Source organism: Astyanax mexicanus, chromosome 3 (genome assembly GCF_023375975.1).
Source record: "Astyanax mexicanus isolate ESR-SI-001 chromosome 3, AstMex3_surface, whole genome shotgun sequence".
Taxonomy (NCBI): Eukaryota; Metazoa; Chordata; class Actinopteri; order Characiformes; family Acestrorhamphidae; genus Astyanax; species Astyanax mexicanus.
Window position 1 is genome coordinate 7,121,830 of NC_064410.1, and position 25,108 is coordinate 7,146,937.

Below are 25,108 nucleotides of genomic sequence, written 5' to 3' on the forward strand. Positions count from 1 at the left end.
GCTATCCGCCCGACAGCGCTACGCTGAGGAACCCCCGGGTGTTCCAGTAAGCCAGGGTGATATTAGCTAGCGGTAGCTTGTTTTAACATGGTAAACGCGCTGGCTACAGTCTGATATACTCCCCTCTGAATGGCGAAAGAGCTAGCGCTTAGCACAGTTAGCGGCTAATGCTAATACTGCTCCAGTGTTGGTGCTGGACAACTAAACTAAAACTCCTGTAAAAAGCTGTTCTTCTGCAGAGTGGCTTTACCTGTCTTTAAAACTTGACTGGTAAATTTCAGATTATAAGGTGCACTGATGATGTTTTAGAAAATTAATGTTTAAAAAAATGTATGATTTTAAAATTACTGATGTATTTACTGTATTTTATTTTATGGATGCAGCTCTTTTTCTAAGATTTCTACAAACCACAGTTTACGAACCGCTGCTCCAACTACATTTTCTCACTCAGTTAAAGAAAAAGGTTAAATTTGATCCAGAATAAACTCATCATGTCACCGGATTATTAAACCCAGTGGGTGAGTCTTTATTGTGAACTGGAGACATCCACCCAGCAGAGCTGTCAGTAAGAGTTGGGGGGCTGAAACATGAGGCCAGGAGCCTGTAAATAATGCAGCAAAATGTGCACACTGAGAGATTCCCGTTCCGACCAGAACAAAGGAAATATACTCTCTGGTATTAGTCCATCAATCATTCATCTCGACAACAGCAATAATGACAGGAGAACAATGGGAAAAGAGAGCACCACCCCTCCTCACCCAATACCCCCATCCTACTTTTCATCCGGAGGAGTTTTAATCGACAGGTCTAAAGGTTTCTCCAAAACACTTCTTCCTACAGGACTCATGACAATTTAATACAGTGCTCCCACATGCTGCACTGAGGCAAACACAAACCAATGGTGGAAGAAGTACCCAAACCATGTAGATGACTTAGAGCAAAGATGATTTAACTGCAGTGAAAGTACCAATAAATATTATGGTTCTAATGTCCTATTATTATAACCCATTCCATGAAGCTCTCTATACTCTATACTGTCCTTGAGCTAATCTGAAGCTATGTGAAGTTTGGAGGTCTTTAATGAATGACTCTGTTCACTCAGCTCCTGAGAGCGACCCATTCTTTCACTATTGTTTGTAGAAGCAGTCTGCATGCCGAGGTGTTGGTTTTATACACCTGTGGCCATAGAAGTGATTGGAACATCTGACATTTTTTAAATTATTTTCCAAAGCTCAGTATATTTCCATTGCTACTTACCAGCTGTAAGCTGCAAATCAAATAATTGTAAGCTAAAAAATTCCCCCCTCTTTTTTAAACTGTAAATAATTTTTTTTCAGGGTTATTTTTTTTAAATCATACTTTTCCAATTAAACTATAAACAAAAAAAGATAAATATATATATTTTTTGTGTTTAGTTCATTTTTTTCTTTAGGCACTTTAGAAAAACTGACGAAAATCTGAAATATAGAGAAATATTTTCTTGCCTTTTTTTTTTTTAAAGCAAAATACTGTATTCTACTTTCCAAAATAAAAGGCATAGCCCAGACACATAGTAATTAACTATTTTAATTTTAATTGACTTTTTAGATGTTAAGCTCCATTCACCCAATTAATTAAGGACTCCCTTTATAAGTTTGCAGATATACCAGTCAAAGGGTTGAATACACCTTCTCATTCAATGTTTTTCTTGTTTTTATGTATTTTCTACATTAAAGACATGTCCTCCACAATTCTTGATCTAAACCTGATTAACTGAGATGGTGATTTGAGGCGGTTTAGAATGATCTGGAGCTCATTCTAAAGAAAAAGCAGGAACTATTGTTCAGCACCTCCAGGAACTCCTTCCTTCAAGACGCTGAGAAAACTATTCCAGGTGAAGCTACCTCATGAAGACACTGAGATTAAAATCTCACCAAGAGTGTGCAGATCTGTCCCCAAATATAAATGTGCTACTAGTATAAAACATAATATGGTTTAACACAAAGAATAAGTCCACATGTGATCCTGTATAGGTATAATGTCTTTACAATGTAACAAAAACAAAAATCATAAAAAGAAAAAGCCATATTGAATGAGAAAAGGTGTATCCAAAATTTGACTGGTTCTGTATATAGTTTTAGGGGAGATAAGAAGTGGACAGGCTCTGTATAAACCTGCGAAGCTGTTGAGCATCAAAGCATCATATCGCCCTCTGCTGGATATTTAAGGATCAACATGGAAGAAATTCACTTCCAGACCTGAGAACATCAACACTAACCCTAATGACCATTTCTTAATTTTTTTTAAAAGAGCAAAACACTCGACGGCTAAAAACGGTGCAGTAGTAGTGACTTCAGCTTTTATCTATTACCAAAATCTGTTTTTGTAATAGATAAAACAGTTACTTCAGTGATATACTAGTGCATATCTAAAACTATGAATATCATTGAAATGTTACTTTATTTCAGTAAATAAGTTCAAAATGTGAAACTCATTATATAGATGTTTTACACACAGAGTGATCTATTTAAAAGACCGATTGGTACTTTTGGCAGTGTGCCAAGTCCTGTTGGCAAATGAAATCCGTATCTCAATAACAGTTGTCAGATGCAGAGGGAAGCATGAAGTGCTGTAAGATTTTGTGGGAAAACAAAACTGCACTGACTTTAGACTTAATAATAAAACACAGTGGATCAACACCAGCAGATGACACATGACTCTCCAAACCATCACTGATCAGTAAATTTTATATTTCATTTGAAAATCAAGGGAGCAGAGTCTGGAGGAAGAGTGGAGAGACACACAGTCCAAACTGCTCGAGGTCTAGTGTGAAGTTTCCACCAATCAGTGATGGTTCGGAGAGTCATGTCATCTGCTGGTGTTGATCCACTGTGTTAGAAGACAGAAGACAGGGCTGGTTCAGACTGAGTCAGTCACGAGTTTACACTACCAGATTTCACCCAAAATCACAAAGTCGCTCAAAAGAGAGAGAAAGAAAAAAAAAACATCACAATTTCATATATTTTTGTCATTATTTATTTATTTCCATGTTAACTATTTAAAAATAAAAAATAAAATACTGGGAAAAAATAAAAAGAGTCCTAAGCAACGGCGACTTTGTTAACACAGGGCAATGGGAACTGCTATGTAACGCCAACGGCCGTCACAGCTTGGCGCCGCTGGCAGAGCCTCAATCAGGCTACGAGTTTCCACGAGGCTGGGAGAGGGAGGAGCCCGCATTAAGACCCCTTGCCCTGCACCTCCCCCCCCCCCCCATCTCAGTCTCCGACATGGCAAGATGAACAGAACACATCTCCCAACACATTTTCTTATTTTGGTAAAAAAAAAAAAAAAAAAAAAATGGGGAGAAAAGAAAAGAAAAAAAAAAACAATAAAAAATTGGTCTCACTGTGAGAACTGAGCAGGCGAGATATGAACAGCCCCAAAACTGAAAACCATTAAAAGCTGCGATCACTGAAGTCTGTCGGAATGCACTGAGTGAGGGAAGCGATATAAAGCAAGAACAAAAACATGAACGGTTCACAGTATGAGGTGCTGTAACAAAAAAAAAGAAAGAAAGAAAAAAAAAGGTCTGGTTATGGTGGAAAAGGAACTCACAGGGTTTAAGAGAGATATTTATATATGCTTATAAACAAAAGGTGTTCCAAAGGGTTCTTTGAGTTGTGCCTAAGAAGAAGCTTTTCAGTCCTGTTTACACTTATTGTGAATCTGAGTATCTAAACTAAAGAAACATGCATTTAAACTTGGAAGTTACATTTAGGTACAGTTTCCCCAAACAGGAATTAAGGACTGATCTTGGATTAGACAGATTTCTCATTGTAGAGATTTCTCATTGAAATTAAAAAATAATCTAGGACTAGGCTTAATCCCGGTCCAAGAAACCAACCCTTGGTGTCTCCGATTATTAGACTGAAATTCGATTGCTGTGTGGAACAAAAACTGCAAGTTTGCTTGCTATGCAAAAAAACATTTCTGCCAGTTGCTGCCATAATGGTTTTTTTTTTTTTTTTTTACACTGTAGTCGTCTATGATTAACTAACTCAAAAGATACACAAGACAAGACACTTGTGGCTTGTGTTGAGACTGCTAAACTTAAATCTGATTTTTGGCATAGCTAGATGGAATCCAGTTTTGGATAATCTGGACAGCCAGAAACCACATACAATCAGATTTCAGCAAATTAAAATTTAATTTAAATTAGGATTTGTACAAATGCATCTCAGTTAGGATGCTCAAATCTAATTTCAAAGTGCACACAGATACATTAAGGCTTCCTGAACTCAAATAACTGTGTGGGCAGTCATCTTAACAGATCTGAAGTGAGAAGCAAATCTGATTTGTGGTTTTGAAGCCTAAACACACACAGCCTTAGAAAGACAGAGGTGTTCACACTGCTGTAAAATACAACCCAGATGTGTCAGTAATCAGATTTGTATGGGTGAGTTTTTATTACGATTTGGTTTTATTCAGATAAAATCCTGATACTCAAGTCACACAGGTGTAAACAATGTCTTAGATTACAAAATGAAGCATGTCTGTAATATAGATGAGAGAGAAAAATACTGCATTTGATTTTTTTTAAACCTTTATCTATTACATACATGGCTTAACTGGTTCTTCTATGGGATGACATCAAATAACCTTTTGGAGCTCCTTTTATCATCATTATTATTATTATTTCTAATTGTGTGGCCAAGATTAATGTTTCCTAGCTCCTTTCCAGACAACTCCAAAAAGCGAGCCTGCAGTATGACGTGTTGAGGACATGCTGAGATCTGATCGAGTATCTAAACAGATAATCGGGAGTCAAATAAAACAGGCTTTAAAACTAAACTATGAATACAGCTGGTAGATGTAACAAAGGAGAAACATAACTGTGATGTGATGTTAACAATGCCTGAGAAACCTGATACAGAGATATCTTATATTGTATACAGGACAGACCTGTGTCCAGCACCTGATGTTAGGCCACGGAGAAGGACTTTGATCAAGGGTCATCTCCTGCAAAGTGCATCTTCACCACCTGCTCCTGAACCGTCTCTCTCTCGCCCCCTCTCTCACATGCACACAAACACGCCTCTTAATTCCTCATTTTAGTCGACTGTTAGAAAAATAAACCTTTCTCTCTTCCAAGACTGACCTATAGGAATCCAGTTAGAACCTTTTTGAATGTAAAAAAAAAAAAAAAAAAAAAAGCTGCTGTTCCTCCAGTTCCTTTCAAGTCACACTGTTTCACTGTGGAGGGGAACAAAAAGAAAGAAAAAAAAAAGAAGAAAAACACGTTATGTAGATATTTTCTGGATAGTATGGAATGTGAGTGGGTTGGTTAGCACTCATCAGAGACGATGAGGAAGAGAGATGATGGTGGTGGGATGAGGGGGTGGGAATTTTTATCAAGAAGTTCAGACAAACAAATAAATCTTCTGGGGTGGGAATAAAAATAATAAGAATAAGAATTCAGGGTCTCCTATTATGCCCTTGCTCACTAACACTCGTTTTGTATTTTTCTCCGCACGTCTAGGACGCCCCCTGCTGGCGACGCAGATCACAGCTAGCTCAGCCTCTGTGGGGCAGAGAACCGAAAATAAAAAAAAATCCAATATAAAAGGAAACCCGAAAACTTGCGGTGCCAGCAGAGCGCTCTGCGTAAGAGGGGGCGCTCATGCAGACAATGCAGAGTCCTTCTGTGTTTGCTGTGCTTGTGACCGCTGCACCGACTTTTGGCTCTCCACGTCGCGGAAGTGTTTCTCAACCTGAGGAAGAAAGAGAAAGATACTGTTAGTAGTAGCCTAATACGCCATAGGTATTAGTGCACATTCTGCCCGAGCCCGACCTGCCCCATAAACTGTAATTTAAAGCTCCAGCCTGATTTAAACCCAACATTTTCTTTTGAGTAAGTAGAGCTTTAAAACAGAGCTTTTCAAAAATATTTTCAGGCTGTTTGAATAAGCAAAATCTGTCCAGAATTATGTTTAATTAACATTGCAACACTAAAGAAGCTCAGACATATTATTAAAGGAAAATGTTTATTTAGAACAGGAGCAGAATCTAAGCTCTATTAGGGCTCCAATCTAGGACCGCATATTAAAAAGCCAATCAAATCTGATTTGAAATTATCAATTTGACAGGTCCACAAAGTCCTGAAATTCACAGAACCTGAAAATTCATGTTTCACTTCAGCCTGGAAATGTAAATGTAGACATCAATTCCAGACATCAACAGTATATTTCCACAGGCTCCAACGTTATTGAATTAACAAAAGTAACAAAAACAATGTTAGAAACAATTGCGATTCAATGATTATAAGGCGCATTATGCAACACTAGTAAGGAACAGGGGTATTGCCATGTTTTCCTAAAAATGCCCTAGGTATTAGAGCTTAGATCGGGCCCCCAAAAAAAAACGCTCGTCCCGAGCCTGACCCACCCAAAAACTATAATTTTCAGTAAATAGAGCGTTAAAACTAAGCTTTTTAAAAACATTTTCAGGCTGTTTGAATGAGCAAAATCTGTCCAGAATTATGTTAATTAATATTGCAACACTGAAGAAGCATAGACCTATTCTTAAGAAAAAAATATTTATTAAGAACAGGTGTACACAGAGCTGCAAGTCAAATGCAGAAAAATAAAAGCAGCTCACGTGTGCACAAACCCCATATCAGCTTGATTATAACATTGTAATTGTGTGCAGATGTAGACATTTGAAACATCAACAGTATATTTCCACAAGCTTCAACGTTAATGAATTAAGTCATAAAAACTTAAGAATTAAACGATTATAAGGCGCATTATGCAACACAAGCAAGGAACAAGGGTATCGCCATGTTTTCCTTCTAATTCAGCAGGTCTCGCTGCTAAGTGGGGAGACCTGTAAAGCTAAGTTAAGTAAATAAAACTGTAATTCTCTTTCAAAGTCCAACAAGAGCTGGATGTTAATCTACACAGATTTCTCGCCTGAACACTGTTTAAATGAGTGAGTAAAGCGCTTCTGTTTTTTTTTTTTTTTTTACAGTAAGCTTAGATTAAACAGACATGACCTGAAAAAATTGATAATCGTGATACTGTCTATTGTGTTTGTTCGTATGTTTGTTCACATATATAACAGTGAACAGTGCTTTAGCCAGTAATGTTATACCACACCAACATTTCAACAACTGTGACTTTATACACACAGAGTGGACTGTAGTAGGTGAAGAAAAAGAAAAAAGTATATATATATATATTTTTTTTTAAATTGTGTTTTCTTTAAAAAAAAAAAAAAAGGTAGATAATTGAGTTATTCTACATTATTCTATTATCAGTATATCAATGGCATTTAATAGTCTTATTATTAAATAATAAAATAATATTGTTAATCGCAATAATTTCTGGAACAATTTATCATCGTCCACAACACAAATATATAGGCAGCAACAAGAAAAAAGGCTTCAAATTTACTCTAATTTACTCAAACTCTAAGTGATAAGGACCAAAAGCACACTACATGTGTGAAAAAAAAAATGTGCATGAACTGACAGAACTTACTATTTTGCGTACGTGAGCTACAGCACTCCCCTCTTTGCCTCTGCAGTTATCCACTCTGTACGGTGGAGTGATGATGACATCATCCATCACCACGATGTTCTTCTCCTGCCACTTGCAGTCTTTAATGCTGTGCCAAATAAAAAAAAACAAAAAAACACAGGGCTTCAGAGACACAATTTAACAGCAGATTCAAATTGACAGCACATCTTTTATAACATGCTTATTTAAGACATATTAAATGATTAATACATTCCACATCACCAAAACAGACCAATATATAATCTAATTCTGTAGATTCTGTAGTTAGTAGGGGTATAATAATGATGCACCCTGCCCATTTGTTCTCCCCAATTTAGCTTTTATGCTAGCTAACCAATTGTACCACCTATTCAGCTGCTTGTTATCTGTATATCCCCCTCCCCCCCTCCCCCCCTCCCCTGATGCAGCATTGCAGAGCAGCGAATCGGTTCCGATAAATCAGCTCACAGACGCCCAGTGCTGATCCACATCAACCTTTGGAGTGATGAGGGGAAAGAGCACCATCTACCCTCCCAGAGACAGCAAGGCCAATTGTGCTCCGACAGCTGATGGCAAGCTGCATAACTGGGATTCAAACCAGCAATCTCCCGATCCTAGTCACAGTGCATAGCCGCTGGATCACTTGGTGCCCTCATTTTGGAATGTTTCTTATATAGTAAGATAAGATAATGGGGGTTTAATGCCAGAACAGCTCACAGGCCACTTTCCAGGCAGAAGCACTTTTGTTCAATACTGCAACAGTTTGCGTCTGTCGTGGTGGCAAGTGTGGTGGTGGTAAGTAGGTGTGCCATATCGTATCGTACACAATAATATTGTCAAAATTTTTCAATATTGTGAACACCATTATACCCTAAAATATTGTGCCATATCACCCATCCCATTTACCATTATATATCTACTAGAGACAGATTTTATCTGTCCAGTATCATTTATTTTACTTTAATCCTGGATATATGGAGATAGTTGGAGTGCATTATTTTTAGTATCATGACTGGATTCTGGATCATTGACTTCTGTCAAAAATCTGATAAAATTGTTGTATTTTTTAATATCTCACTTAGTGGTGTGCAGTATTATATTGTATGTAATAATATTTTTTTTCTTGCAGTGTATAGTGAATTTTTGAAATAGTTTTTTTTTTTTTAAGTGTTTTGTCATATCGCCAAGAGTATCGTTATCGTGGAAATACCATAAAATATCATGATATTATTTTAGGGCCATATCGCCCACCCCTAGTGGTAAGAGTTTGGCCGGCTTTGTATTTGACTTAATATAAATATCTCAATGTAAACTTGAGAAAGAAACTTTGAACTTAAATCTTTTTGCATTGATTTCCATTTCCATTCCTTTTCTACTGTAAGTGTTTTGGAGATTCAACAAATGAACAGTATGGAATGAAAGTGAGGGCTTTTGTTTGAGAGAGCTCGAGAGCACTTACGTTTTATGAATTGTCTGGAACAGCTGCTGGCCCTCCACTGAGACTCCAGCGCTAATTGCATAAGCTTGAGACAACTTTTCTTCTTTTTCTGCCCGAGCTCTATTCGCAAGCTGTGGAACAGAACAAAAGAAGTAGAGAGAAAAAGTGATTTACTGATAATCCAAATTCTGCACATTTAAAACAAAAAAATAACAAATTTCATCAGTCCATTAACTAACAGCTTAAGGTACAAGCTGCTGTCTACTCACTGCACTGCAAACATAAATAAGTAAAAACCTTACCTTGTTAAAATTAAGAGATGCTAATGGGGGAGGAGTCCCAGTGCGGTCGTTGATAATGTCCACATCGGACACATAAGCTAAATTGATGAGGACCACGTCGCTAACGTTGGGCTTGCCACTGGATGGGGCGCATTCTGAGTAAGAGCAGTTAAGGCAAATACATACAGTACAAACAGCGCATATTCAACAAACATGTTTGGTTTCTTTCTAAATAGTAATTCCCCTAAGAATTATATACATAATACAACATAATGACAGTAAAAAACTTTACAGCCTTAAAGCTCCACTAGGAAGGATTGAGATTTTGTGCTCGTGGGCTCCCCCTACAGTTGCAGAGTGTAATAAATGTTTCAGGAGGATTAGTTTCTCTTTCTCGTTTTCTGGCTTTCACAGACATATTCGGTCTCTTTCCAGCTTCTGACAGAGAGTCTGTATGTTAGTTTGTAAAGAATGAACCAGTAGTCATGAACCTTGTAGAACTGTTAGAACTAAAGGTCGGAAAGCAGGTCGCAGTTCTCAAGAGCGTTGGTCGTTGGTTACAGAGTCTGGTTTGAGCTCAGAGGAGCCCGGCACAGACACGAGAGCACCGTTATTCCTCCTATTACACCTCAATGCAGCGCTGCAGTGGGTTTCAAACTGTAATTTTACTTCTTTAAAAAGATCAAAAATCAAGGAAATCCTACCTAGTGCTTTAAATCTTTTTGAGTATAATGCAATGAGCTTGGAACTGCTATTTTTGGGCAGTTTCTCCTATTCTTTGTAGAACCTCTCAATCTCCATTACATTGGAAGGAGAGTGTTGGTCCACAGTCATTTTCAGATCTCTCCAGAGATGCTCTATCTGGTTTAAGTGTGGCCAAGGACACTTAGAGTTCCGAAGCCAGTCCTTTGTTATCTTGGCTGTGTGCTTACGGTCGTTAACCTGAAAGGAAGATGTACCATCGCCACAAAAGTTCAGAGCGGTCTGGAGCAGGTTTCTTTAAGGATGTCTCTGTACATCAATGACTAGTCATCCCAGTTCCTGCTGCCAAACATCAACCACACAACCCCAAGACATCTGTTTTAACTAGACCAAAGAGTGCTAGTGTGAAAACACCTTTAGTCTACGTTCACACCGCAGGTTAAAGTGGCCCAAATCTAATATTTTACACAAAATGTGTGAATAACTGAAAACACAATAAACCTGATATTTTCCATTCTGACTTGGCAATATTGAATATCGTAAACAATATTATACCCCGAAATATTGTTCCATATCACCCACCCCTAATTATCACAAAACGGTACTTTTTTTTCGATGTTTTTAGCAAAATAAAAATGTAAACTGTTCTTATTTCCCCATTATATATCTACTAGAGACATATTATATCTGTCCGGTATCATTCATTTTACTTTAATCCTGGATATATGGAGATATTTGGAGTGCATTATTATTAGTATCATGAGATTCTGGATAATTGACTTCTGTTACAAATCTGATAAAATTCTTGTATTTTTAATATCTTGTGTGCCATATCATTTCACCTGCAATAAGAACATATAATTTTCATTTTCCTGCAGTAGTGTATTCTTGAAATAAGAAAATCTTAATTTGGGCCACTTATGCCTGCTGTGTGAACATAGCCAAAATTATTCTTGAAACCAATATTTTTCATATTTCATGTCACAAGGAGTTGCATGCATAGTAATTTTTACTAGTCAACTATGTTTTTTTTTTTTTTTTTTTCGACTAGCTGTAATTTCCATAGCTAAAACAAAAAGTAACTTGCAAGGTCACTATTTTTAGCTTGTTTTCAAAGAAAAAGCTAAAAGTATTTACATCTCTGACAAAGATGACATGCAAATTGTGCGATTGATTGTCTTATTGCATCATAAAATAAAAACATACTATTGCATTTATAAAATCTGTGTTAAAAAAAAAAAAACGTTTTATTTAATTATAAATCAGTGGGACTCATCAACACTGCTTTCCAATGGGTGGGGTTTAAACACAACACTAAATTAACCACTATCCGACACCAATCTTTACAGGTTAACTAATAATTAAAAATCGATACTGTGTTCTTGAACATCGATGCTGTATTGCAAAGCTAAATATTGTGATACTTCAATATATCAGTATTTTCTCACACCCCTAATACCCATCCTCTTGGCTCAAGGGACACTGCACTGTCATCAAGGTCATCCAACTACTTTATCAAACATCCCATTACACAATGTGCAGCTCTGGTGAACATCATTCTGTAGCCTTCTGTTAGCAGCTAGTGGGCACACAGGCTGGTTCAGTGCCAGCCCTCACCGAGTGACAAATGAGATTTGAAACTTCAGCAGCCGTGGGCACATTCCTCACCTCTTTCTCCCTCTCTGTCTCTCCTGTGCCTCTCTCAAGTGTGCCCACAGGCCGACATGACTGAACCACTGCTCTGTGACAAGCAGTCTGCCAATGTTACTGTGAGAAAAAGACTCGCTATAGGAGGAACCACAGTAAGTCTGGTGACTTTCTCTCTCTGAGTGGAAGTTATGGGAGAAATGCTGTCATTCAGCTCAGTGGTCTGTTTGACAGCTCAGAGCATTTAGAGACCTACAATTTTTAACGTTTTCAATCCTGATAAACCTGCTGTTCTATTTTAAATTTCTAAGTTATTTTAAAATAGCATGGCCAATGTTGGCCAATTGTAGGAGTGCGCTTGGTCCTTTTGCAGCAAATAGTAAATACTTCAGCAAATTTCCGTTTAAATACGAAATCCGGTACCGATATAATTCAGATGTCATCCCACATCCCTAATTATAGCATTAGCAGCAGCAGCTTCAAGCTCAGAACTTTAAATCTAGGAACAGGAGCCGTACACAGAGGAAAGACATCTAACAAAATTTTAAATAAATTGGAAAAATAATCAGAAAAATTATCACCAGAGTACTTGACACTATGGCTGAACGAATAATCGTTTTTTCATTAAAATCAAAATCAATATCAAAATAATGTTTAGTGCTATCCTCTGGGTCATATTTATATTTAACAGCCGCTTTATTTTATACAGGTTTAATGTAATGTTTTGAAATACAAACAAAATGCATGTACAACAGCAAATTATATCTAACCAAAACAGTGTCTACAGACAAAACAGGTTCGCATCCAATGTTTATGTTGACCCAAATATTTATGTTCATATTTACCCCAAGTATGCTAAGAACAGTTTACAAAACACTGCTGAACAGCCCTCACAGCATTTTCACACCAGCACTGTTTGACTTTGGTTTGTACCCTTAGTTTGTAAATGCACAGTAATCCCACTCAGAAGAGGATCAAAACTACCGGACCGAGACCAGCTAGTGAAGGTGGTCTCGGTCCCATGCCAAACGAACTCTGGCCCATTAAAAAACACTATTTGAAAGCGCAGTGTTTCAGCATTCGATATTAAAAAAGCTTAAATCTGACAAATCTGGACCAAACCAAGTGTAAATTATCTAAGCTAATTAGTTATTATGGGCTGGATGAGAGGTGTGCAGAGATAGAGGGTGGTCTACATGAATCTACTACATTCATGACAGTTTAGCTGGCAGTCACGTGGGTCAACCCAGGAGGGCGTGTGGGTCAAATAGGTCCACGTTGTTTGGATTGTGGATTAATTATGTTTAGTGATTATATATTAAAGATCACGTGACATATTTAAGGTTTAACAGAAGATTTAAGCTGCTAGATTGTATTCGCAGCTCTCGAATAGGTGCTTGTTGGAATTTCCCCGTTCCACCTTAAATGTTGCAGCAGTCGCATTATGGCTCCTCAGGCGCCAGAATGCAACTGATGCAACTTTTAAGCTGGAACGGGAAAATTCCAATAGCCAGGCAACTTCAGCTTCACACACAGCCTCACAATTCAGCGTTTTAACACTCTAACACCAGCACATGAACCACCTTAAATGATTAACAACTAAACTATTGTTCTTACGCGGGAGTGTAACCTCAAAAGATCCCCGAAACACCGCACTATATTCGAGAATTTGATGGAAACAGCCCTACCGTAACCTTAAATGATGTGTAGAGGCGCAGCGTTGCGGCTCTTTACACCCAAACTAGTCGCCCCAGCTCGGCTACAGCGCTCAGATTAAAGGATACTCAGGGTCAGCATCTTGGTGTGGTAGTCGAAGGCCACCACCTCCCCCTGGAGCCGCTGGCCCAGGCAGGTGAGGCAAGAGACGCTGCTGCCGATGCTGAAGTACTCACCCGCAGCAGGAGCCGCCATCTTCCTCCGCCCGCTCACCAACAGCAACGCCGCGCTTACGTAAAGACGTCGCGTCATCACGCTGGAGCTGACGTAGGACTGCGACAGATATATGTATATTTTTCTTATTAAAAATCTTTACGTATGTTTATTTTTACGTTATGGAAACTTCAAAAACACACACACACACACACACACATATATATATATATATATATATATATTGTTTTTTGTAAACCTTTGTATTTATATATATATTTATAATTTCTTCACATATTCTTTTTTTCACTTTATGAACATCTAAAAGACTTATTTTATATATTCTTTTACTGTTTGGATTATTTATTCATACATTGTTGCAAAATATTTTTGCATGTACATACACTTTGTGGATTATTATTTTTATACATTTTTATACATATTATTTCTTCGTATTTCCTTATTTTTCACTTTATGAACACAAAAAACTTTGTTTCAAATATTTATGTCCTATAGTTGGAGCGTAAGTAGGACTGCAACAGATCTTTCTTTCTTTATGGACAAAACTTTGCATTGTCTTTTTACCTATTAATAAAGATTTTTGTTCTTGTTATATATGGGCCGTTTTTTGTAAAACATATTATGTAAATAAATGTATGAAGAAATGCTCAGCACAATGTATAATAAAAAAAATGTAATAGAAAAAAATGATTTTTTTATTGTTTTATTATATATGTATATATTTTTTATTATTTCTTCATATGTTTTTATGTGTGTTTTGTTACTTAATATATTTTTATTTTTGGATGATTTCTTCAAATATTTTTTATATTTATTTTTTATATTTATATATTTATAGTATATAGTATTTTTTAAGTAAAAACGTAATCCAAAAACTAAAATATAAGAAATAATCCACAAATAAAAAAGCATAAAAACAATAATACAAAAATAAACAAATATAAAAAAAAATTAATTAAATTAAAATATATGAAGAAATACATATATAATAAATATATTATAATAACATAGTCCGAAGATTTAAATATGAAGGAATAATCCAAAAATAAAAGCCTAAAATATAATCCAAAAAGTAAAACATGAAGAAAAAAGAAAAAATAATATAAATAAATAAATAAATAAAAATATTTATAAAATAATCAAAAAGTAAAAATATATAAAGAAAAAAAGTACCAAACAAAATTTTTAAAAAACAAATTAGTAAAAATAGTAAAAACAGTATTCTTATTTAGTTTTTTTCGTTTTTTTTTTTTATACCACAAAACGGCCCATATATAACAAGAACAAAAATCTTTAGTAATAATAAGTAAAAAGATAATCAGACAGAAAATCTGTCGCAGTGCTTCTTTAGGCTTAGCTAAAGGACATTATTTAATATTTTTTTATCCTTTTATTTTTTCCTAAAGTGGGCGGAGCCTGCGCAGCGCGCGGCGTCTTTCGGCCCGGAGATTGTTGTTTTTATTTAAAGTGTTTGTGAGCGGGAGCGCAGCAGCATCTTTAAACAGACGAGAAACTTCGACATCTTTTACACCACAGAGCAGTTTACTCTTTTATTTTGATTGTTAAATTGATTGTATTGTATTATAATATTTATCTGATACTTGTTTTATTGTCTGTATTGTTTTATTAATAATTGTTTAATTTTCAGGTTTTAAAAGCGGTGTGGGGACCGACCCCCCCAATTCAACCAAAAAAACAAATTCATCACCAGGAAGACCCATCAGCTACTGTTTGTTTTAAGTGGGAATCCTATGCTTCAGATGTTTCTTTTTTAGCATAAGAACACACATTGTGACTATTTTCTATTATATGCTGTTAAACATATATAAAATAAGTTCTGCAGATGCTTGTAAATGATGATGAAGCATGTTTTTGAAAATGGCTGAAAAAAAGACATTTTGCATGTGTTTGTATTGCAGGTGGCTTCTGCATCAACCCCTGCAGGGCACCCCAACACCCTCGTCCATCCCATCACCATCCTGAGGCCTCCCACTCCTCCTTCTCTGCCTGAGTTTACCCCTGATCCAGATGCACCGGTACGAGTTTGCAGCTAATCCTGTTATCTCTGCCTTTTCCTCTTCCTCATCATCTACAGTTCTTTAGGAAACTCTTTATTTATTTATTTATTTACCTTTGTTTCTTCTAGTGTATTTGCCTGGACGATGAGCTGTGGGGCGATGGTTGTAGCCAGGACCGTGATGGAGAAGAGGACACATGGGGTTCACCTAATTATGGGGTAAAAATGTGCATTGTTTCTTAAACAAACGAGCATTAAGAATTATTTGCACAGCACCAAAAAAGACTCCTCTGTTGTAATCAGTATTCAGTTGAGGCTTTTTTGCCACTGTTCCCATATTTTCTGTGTTTGGCACCCTTAATTACATTGCATCTGTAAAATTAACTGCCTGTATTCACAGTAGACCACACACACATACAGTGTACACCTTATCACACTGAATTTAACATTTGTATCCTAATTTTATTAATGTGGAATATCTACATGTTCAATAGGGGGTTTTCATGAGCAGTTGATGGAAGTATTCTTCAAATATATTTGATATTTTTAGTTTTTATTGATGTTTAAATTGTTAATACTTAACCGGCCACATCTTTCTGCTTCTGTGTGCCTTGCTGTGCCGTTCTGCTGTAAAACTGTACATTTCTCCATTGTGAGACTAAAAAAGGATTATAATAAAGGATCTTATTCTATTTTCTTGGACAGTGCCAGGAAGCACAGCTGGGAAACCTCACTCCCAGCTTCTACACAGAGTCACACGGCCTGGGAAACACAGGACTGTTCTCACCCACCATTATTATTCAGAACAGCTCCGACATAAACCTCCAGCCCGGCATTCAGGTCTGCATTTTTCCTCTGTGCAGGTTGGATCGTCCGGTCCTGCTGGTTACGGAAGAGGAGCATCCTCAGTGGCTGGGCTTTACAGAGCCTGAATTGGAGGAAGAGCTCCCTGCGCAGGTAAGAGTTTAGAATAGATCTTGCTGTCAGCACTCTGTCTTCAAATGATTGCTGGTCTGCAGCTCTTTAGGGAAACTCCTGCATTTCTTTGTCTCTTGTAGGACGAGGACGACCTGGAGGAGGATCTGTAGGTTCTGGAGCTGGAGGAGGAAAGAGCTCCCACAACAAAGGTCAGCACACAAAGATTTAAGAAAGAATAGGTACACTCTTTAAAACTGGCTCTTAAATAAATCCACAGGTTCAGCATTAATGTTTATATTATATAAAACCTCCCCCACAAATATGTCTCTGGTCGCTGTGTAGATGTAAGAACACACATGAGAAATGTGCACTTTAGGATAGATAAATAGAGGATATTTATTATATATATTATTATTATATTATATAAATATAATGAACTCTGATAGATTTCATTATATATATTATTATATTATATAAATATAATGATTTCATTATATATATCATACTTCATTATATATATATATCATACTTCATTATATATATATATATATCAGATTTTATTATATATATATATATATCAGATTTTATTATATATATCAGAGTTTATTATATATATATCATAGTTCATTATATATATCATACTTAATTATATATATATATATCAGATTTTATTATATATATCATAGTTCATATATTATTATATTATATAAATATAATGAACTCTCATAGATTTCATAATATATATCAGATTTTATATATATATCAGCGTTTATTATATATATCATAGTTCATAATATATCAGCTTTCATCTTATATATATATATATATATATATATATATATATATATATATATATATCAGATTGTATTATATATATATCAGACTTTATTATATATATATATATATCAGAGTTTATATAATCGACATAATATATATAATGTATATATTAAGGATGATTGCTTAAATTTTTTTAATATTCTTTCTTAATTCACCTTCCCCACACTCTCCCCCATTCTACCCTCTTCCCCCATCCTACCCTACCCCCACCAACTCTACCCTCTGCCCCCATCCTACCCTCTTCCCCCATCCTACCCTACCCCCACCCACTCTACCCTACCCCCACCAACTCTACCCTCTGCCCCCACCCTACCCTCTTCCCCCATCCTACCCTCTTCCCCCATCCTACCCTACCCCCACCCACTCTACCCTACCCCCACCCACTCTACCCTCTCCCCACCCTACCCTACCCCCACCCACTCTACCCTCTTCCCCATCCTACCCTCTGCCCCATCCTACCCTCTGCCCCATCCTACCCTCTCCCCACCCTGCCCTACCCTCTCCCCCATCCTACCCTCTCCCCACCCTGCCCTACCCTCTCCCCCATCCTACCCTCTCCCCCATCCTTTCTTTACATCTTGTAAATAAAATCAATAAAGTAAAATTAATCACTACAACTGTGTGTCTGTGAGTTATTTAACTAAAACCAGAGATGGTTCCTGTTTATAACACTAAATACCAAATGCCCACAGCTATTATATAAGGTGTTTAATGTGTGGGGTTCTTTGTTGGGTTTTGTCTTAGCTAAAGGCCTTTAATTAATCAATAAATATTTATTTAATAGAGACTATAGAGATTATATCTGTCCAGTATAATTTATTTAACTTTTCATGACATTCTGAATCATTTGCGTTTACTTTTACAAGTCTGATAAAATTCTTGTTTATTTTTTAATATCTCTGTTAGGGGTGTGCCATATTGTGTGCAATAACAACATTTTATTTAATAATAAAATTTAAGCAATATTTTTTTCAATTCAGTGTTTTGCCATATTCCCAAGAATATTGTTATCACAAAAATACCATAAAATATTATTATATTATTTTAGAGCCATGTGGTTGTGTGTGTGTGTGTGTGTGTGGAGAGTAAAGAAGATCAGAGGCAGGAATTCAAAGGGACAGCAATTTTAATGAATTATAATCACAGTAATAGATTGCTCAAATAGCGTGTATTGCACATGTGTACACATATATGCACTCTATATACACGTGTGTAGCAGTTAGTTATACACACCTTTTGTATTGTTGCAACATGAAAGCATCAAAAGAGAAACACAAGAAAAATTAAGGAATGTGCTTTTTCATAATTTCAACTTCTGCATATCAATATGACCAGAAGAAAGAAAGAAAGAAAGAAAGAAAGAAAGAGAGAAAGACAGACAGAGAGTGAAATAGAGAGAGAGAGAGAGAGAGAATATTAAAAATGTAAGGTTAAAAGACGGTCACGTATTCAAACATCCAATCACGAAGAGTGGCGACGGAGAACACCAGAGCAATGGAGGGACGACTGAATAGACAACCTCTCGTTCGAAAAAAGTCAAAAAATATACAAGTACTCTGAACCTCGACGATCATAGGGCACTACATATACACAACATATGAAATATCAATAAATATACATATTTACTGAATAGCAAAATAGTGTGGCGGCGACAACAAAGCTGATCTTCAACGGTGAATGTCGATAAGCTTTTACACACAAAGAGGTCTCCCAGTGTCCACCTTAAGGCCCTCTTCATATTGTTGCCTCTTTTTTTTTTGTTTTGTCTTTTTTTTTTTTTTACATTATTTTAAGAAAAAAGTCATTAGAAACAGTTGCTGTGGATGTGTTTCAGGACCACATTCCTCAAAACTCCCCCAAAAAACTCAACACACTGCTTCTCCTGTCTGCCTGACGCGTTCGGTCAACACTCTGAAGAAAGAAAATAAGAAAGAAAGAAAGAAAAGGCCCCTTTTTTAAATAAAAAAAGGGCCACGTCTCGGACCAGAGAAAATTTACGAAAAAAAAAGAAAAGAAAGGAAAAAGCCTTTTTTTAAACGTCTTTCACTGTCCACCAACACACACAGCCAATAAAAAACTCTGCACAGAATGCTCGTGATGCTCAGTTACCTACAACCAAACCAAACGCAGCTGCCAAACATGGTGGCGGTAGTTACTGTCAAAACAGTGGAGCCCATAGCACTTCCCCCTCCACACACACCTATATATACCCACATATATACACACACATACTTACAGACACAAGTTTTTTATTGTAGTTGTATATATCATAGCACTTTAAATGCTATGATATGGTGGCCTGAATCAGCTCGATTTGTTTTCCATTGGTCCATGTATTGTCATTTTTCCTTTTATAAGTGTTTAATATTAATTAATAAACATGATTCAGATTTCTCGTCTCAATCGTATTACATTCACAATTGCAATACTGTATCATACCATGTGTACAGGACTTTTTAATTAGGCATTCTAGAAAGCTTAAAAAACATTATGCAAATGTAATTGATTTGGGTCATACCAGCATTTTTTAAAATGTAAAACCAACAGCCAATCAAAGCGATTTTTTAAAAATCATTTTTCCCATATTTCTCCCCAATTTACACAGCCAATTACCCAACCCACTCATTAGGACTCCCCCTATCACTAGTGATGCCCCAACACACCAGGAGGGTAAAGCACAGCGACTCGGTTCTGATACATCATCTCACAGATGCCTTGTGCTTGTGCGACATCACCCTTTGAAGTGATTTAGGGAAAGAGCGCCATCGACTGTTCCCACCTAGAAAAAGCAAGGCCAATTGTGCTCTCTCAGGGCTCCGGTAGCTGATGGCAAGCTAGATGAATGGGATTCGAACCAAAAAGCCATTTTTTTTCAGTGTACTGACATGAAAAAAAAAATCCCTATTACCATATTGTCAACCATACTACCATACTCACAAAGGGTGTGTCTATGTGTGTGTGTGTGTGTGTGGAGGGTGGGCACATGTGCTCCAAGAGAAGAAGACCACCGACTAAGTGAATGGAACAGCTGATGATCAACACCAAAGAAAAGGAACAAACGACAAGCAACCACCCACAAACAAACGATCGAACAACCGAACGAACAAACAGACAAACAAACAAGAAACTGCCGCCAATGACCACGACGTGAACGACATGCGTCAAAAACTGGTTAATCGTTAACACTGCTGTTCTCTCTGAGCAGGACGGAGGATGATGGAAAGAAAACTGGCCATAACTTCGCTTTAGAGTTGTGCAACAAACAGATATAAATTATTATTGCCCGCAAAAAGGCTGTGAGGCTGAGTCCGAGTGAAACCAACACAAGTATTCCAAAGAGATTTACAAGAAGACGATTATTCAAGGCTCTAGAAAACCCTCGCCAATCCTGAATCCAAAATCCTGAAACCGTAATCCAGAATCCTGCACGCTGCTCATTTACGACTCCAAATAAATAAAGGAGGGAGAGTCGAGAAATGCTTTTCGCTTCAACTGTTTTCCTTTATGTCCCCACCTGGCTGTGAAAATCAGTCTGTCACAAATCACACGAGGATTATTATTATTATAATAAAACAAACCCAAACAAGAGCCGGGAACGTCAACCACCAGACGAGACCCAGACCTGATCAAAGGCGACCGTGCTGGAATAAAAAAAAAAAAGCTTCTCTTTCCCTGTGACCAAATTTTGGTACGTGTACTGTAGGCTGTTTATATATGTTTATATATATATATATATATATATATATATATATGTCATATACATATATATATATAGTCTGTCTGTTTCCTTGTTTTTTTGTACCTTTTTGTTGTTTCAAAAAAGTTTTGACGTAATTTAGGATAAAATCTTTTCACGTTCACTTTCCTTTAAAAAAATCCACTGCCATTTCAGACATACAAGGTTGTTTTTTGTTTTTGTTTTTTTTTACGTTACAGCGAAGATTTTAGAGTCGAGTTTAGAGTTGCGTCTCACAGCAGTGTTGTCTTAAAGTATATTATATATATGTGTATATATATATATGTGTGTGTGTATATGTGTGTTTGAGTGTATATTTGCAACAATATCTTCGGGCCAAGTTCAGCCCTGAAGCTACAAACATGCCACTGTCTGAACTTAACTAAACAAAACGGTATTTAACTGTTTTTTTTTTTCTTGTTTTGTTTTGTTTCTGTTTGTTTAATTTGTTTTTCTTCCCTTAATAAAACTTCTTTCTTCTTTTTAGAGAATCAGAGCAGGAGAAAATGCCTGCGCTCGCGTTTTTTCTTTTTTCTTCGCAGAGAAGGCTGGACTGAAATTGGCCCAAAGAGACACTTCGAATGTTTCCTGCAGAAGAGCGTCCGCTGTCTTGTTTAAAGGTAAAGTCAGTGAACAGCAAGCGCTTTACCCACTCCTTCTTTTTTTTGTACGCTTACAAAACCGTCAACAAGTTTTTTTTTTTTTCAAAACTTTTTTTTTTTATGAAAATAAAATTTATCTGGTGCAAAAATAATCAAAGGAGTAAAGCTATACCAGTGGGCAATGAGAGTGGCCGATATTCTTGCAGAAGTGTGTGTGTATCAGTGTGTGTGTGTGTGTGTGTGTAGTGTTCAAAGCCAAAGTGGTGTTTGACCTTATTGCCTGTAATAATAACAATAAGTAATACATTACAAAAAAAAAAAAATGTTTAAATGTAACAAACCGTATTTTTGTTGTTTTCTTTTAAGGAACAAAAAATCTGTACATCTGCCCTTAAAAAAACCCTGATGCCACATTCATCGCGCAGTGACACGACACACAACAACGTCACTTAGAAAAGAAAAGGGGTGAAGAAAAAAAACAACAAAAAAATATATAATAAAATAAAAAAAATAAAAAAACGACAGCAACAACAACTAACAAACAACTGCACCCAGCACATCACACTCCAAATCCACCACCGAGCAGATTAACACTGAGAGTCGTTTTTCTTTCATTTCTTTCTAAAGTTTTTGTATAGAAAACAAACAAACAAACAAAAATAAACAACAGAGAGAGAGAGAGAAGATTTTCGATTTTTTTTTCATATATAAAAGTGAGCGAAACACTTTAAAAGTTTTAAAGTCCTCAGAAAACTTCGTGGAAAATCACCGCAGAAGTCGCAAAGACGTCCGAAGAAAGAGAAGAGAGGCCGAAATGTTATTTACAAAGAAGAAAAAGTGAGTGAGTGACCCAAGCGAACGAACAAACAAAACAAAACAGAACAAAACAAAAAATTACGACAAGAGTTGGTTGGTCATCTTCATCACCTTCATCATCATCATCATTATTATCGTTAATTCCATATTGAGAAATAATAATAAAAAGGCTTAAGGTCAACCATAAGGTCAACACGTCGACCTTTTACCATGTACACCCTGAAAAAAAAAGAAATAGAAAGAAAGAAAGACAGACGAGTGAGGGACAAGATAAAAGGACGAAAAAAAAAAAAGAAGACCGGGAGGGTCCCCACTGTGCTCTACATCTGCTTAAAAATCGGCTTAAAAATAAAAAAACCCAAAACAAACAAAACGAACAAAATAAAAAGCAAGGTTGAAAAGTAGAACGGCGCTCTCTTAAAAAAATTAAGGCAGTTGGAAACAGGAAATAAAACAAAACGAACGAACGAAAACAAACGAGAGTTATATTACTGTGAATGTTCGATGCAGTATGGTGGTGTTGGATCGTGTGTGTGTGTGTGTGTCTTTTAAATATATATTTTTTAGTATAAAAGGCACCGAGTTCTTTCAGTGTTCGTCCGCGTTCCCTTCTCAGAGAGAAAAAATACTGAAGAAAAAAAAAACGTTCCACGTATTTCCGTCCACACTCCTTCAGTCAATGCACATGTGAGAATGTAAGTGTGTGTGTGTGTGTGTACGTGTGTGTGTGCACATGGTAGTTGTAGTTGAGTCAAATACGCGTCCTCCTGTACCCCTGTATTCCACTCCATTCATGGGTTTTCCTTTCTGTGTTAAAAAAAAAGTAAGTAGCGAATTCGTCGTCGAATACCTTGCCCCTCTTTTGAGCACCAAAAAAAAAAAAAAAAAAAAAAAAACACTCTAAAGGGAATACAAAGTGTGTGTGTGTTTGTGTGTATAAGTGTGTGAGTGTGTATGAGTGTGTGAGTGTGTTTGTACACCACACACAAAACCACAACAAAATACATATATAATATTCCTGTACATGTTCATCATAGTCATATATGTCTGTGTGCTTTTTTCCCCGAACAGGATATTTATTGTACAAACGGACGAGTGTACGAACCCGACGACAGACACGACAGGGAATAAAGAGGTTCTCACATTCGTGAAACAAACAAAAAAAAGTGAAAAATAAAATATTTAAAATAAAATCCAACGTAAAAAGAAGAGCTAGTTTCAGCGCGCTAGTCCCAACAGTTTCAGTTTCAGTTTTAGAGTGTTCTGTGTGTGTTTTTTAAATGTATGTGTGTCTGTGTGAAAATATTATTTTTGCTGCTTGTTGGCTTTTTCCATGTTAAACATCTTTTCCGTAAAGTATATAAAGAATATAAGTACGGGAAATGTCCTGTAAAATGTAGCTTTTTTTATGTATTCATCCATCCATCCATCCTCTCGTTCTCTTTTCCTGCTGCTGCAGCTTTGCAACATCCCAGAGCGATTATGTTTGTTTGCATGTCTTTTTTTTTTATGTAGTTTTTTTTTGTATATCCTTCTCGATTCCTTTTCTCTCTTTCTCTCCTTCTCTCTCTCTTTCTCTCTTTTGTTGGCTTCCTTGTTCCACCAAAAGGAGAAGAAAAAAAAAATCAAACCGAGGCCTTCCTCCCGAGAAAAATCACAAAATTAAAAAAGAAGTCTCGCTTCCGGATGGACTGATGTCCTGTCCGGATGTCCGCCCGCTCCCCCTTTGCCGCCGTTGTGTGTGGTGTATAGGTGTGTTGCCTGTTCTGAGCAGGTTTCAGGGGGGAACGCAGAGGTCAGGTGACCGAGCGCGTGTCCGTCCGTCTGTCCGTTCGTCCGTCAAGCACCTAGAAAAGAGCGAAGGGCTGAGGGAACCGGTCAAAAAAGCTGGGTGGAGGAAAGAGGAGGCGTGACTCGAGGGATGACGGGTGTAGCCGAGCGGGTGTGCACACACTGAGGTCACCACGGTGATTCAGGCTGGAGTGTTTCCTCCTACAACACAGGCTCTTCCTCCATTGGTTCCTCGGCAGCCCTGAGGGATGGGAGTACAGATACAGTATTTTAGTACTTAAGTACAGTAGTGAACAAGTCCTACTTTCTTTCCTTACTATACTATTGCATCTCAAATATCATTAAAAAATTAAAAACTCATAAATTATTATTATTATTATTATTATTTTTTCTTGTTGATGATTATGGCTTACAGCCAATAAAAACCCAAAAATTAGTATCTCAGACATTTTTATATTCTGTAAGACCAATTGGTACTATACTTTTGGCAGTGTGGGCAGTGTGCCAAATCCTGCTGGAAAATGAAATCCGCAACTCTATAAAAGTTGTCAGATGCAGAGGGAAGCAGGAAGTGCTGTAAGATTTGCCGGGAAAACACCAGCAGATGACATGTCTCTCCAAACCATCACTGATCATCAGTAAATTTTACATTTCATTTGTAAATCGAGGGAGCAGAGTCTGGAGGAAGAGTGGAGAGACACACAGTCCAAGCTGCTTGAGGTCTAGTGTGAAGTTTCCACCAATCAGTGATGCTTTGGAGAGACATGTCTGTCATCTGCTGGTGTTGATCCACTGTGTTTTATTATCAAGTCTAAAGTCAGTGAAGTTTTGTTTTCCCGGAAAACCTTACAGCACTTCATGCTTCCCTCTGCTACTGACAACTTTTATGGAG

At 36.9% G+C, this 25,108-nt stretch overlaps 2 protein-coding genes and 1 long non-coding RNA gene across 5 annotated transcripts in view; 1 reads left to right on the top strand and 2 right to left on the bottom strand.

Moving 5' to 3' along the window:
- Positions 1–2,999: 2,999 nt before the first annotated feature.
- Positions 3,000–13,551, bottom strand: lsm12a (LSM12 homolog a). The gene is made up of 5 exons (XM_007228615.4): positions 13,394–13,551; positions 9,282–9,415; positions 9,001–9,110; positions 7,524–7,650; positions 3,000–5,753 (listed from the first exon to the last, which is right to left on the bottom strand). The coding sequence occupies exons 1-5, from the start codon at positions 13,518–13,520 to the stop codon at positions 5,661–5,663; spliced, it is 591 nt and encodes a 196-aa protein (XP_007228677.3). The 5' UTR covers positions 13,521–13,551; the 3' UTR covers positions 3,000–5,660.
- A 1,449-nt stretch (positions 13,552–15,000) lies between these two features.
- LOC125799417 (uncharacterized) lies at positions 15,001–16,798 on the top strand. Its single transcript, XR_007438320.1, has 4 exons — positions 15,001–15,535; positions 15,646–15,735; positions 16,222–16,473; positions 16,575–16,798. It is a non-coding gene; the product is annotated as an uncharacterized LOC125799417 (long non-coding RNA).
- A 1,581-nt stretch (positions 16,799–18,379) lies between these two features.
- The window catches only part of hdac5 (histone deacetylase 5), a 198,102-nt gene continuing 191,373 nt past the window's right edge, over positions 18,380–25,108 (bottom strand). For all 3 annotated transcript variants that reach the window (XM_049476086.1, XM_022668032.2, XM_022668031.2), the window contains one exon: positions 18,380–24,457. In XM_049476086.1, the coding sequence (XP_049332043.1) occupies positions 24,418–24,457 (40 nt within the window). In that variant the 3' untranslated portion in view covers positions 18,380–24,417. The remainder of the gene's footprint in view (positions 24,458–25,108) is intronic.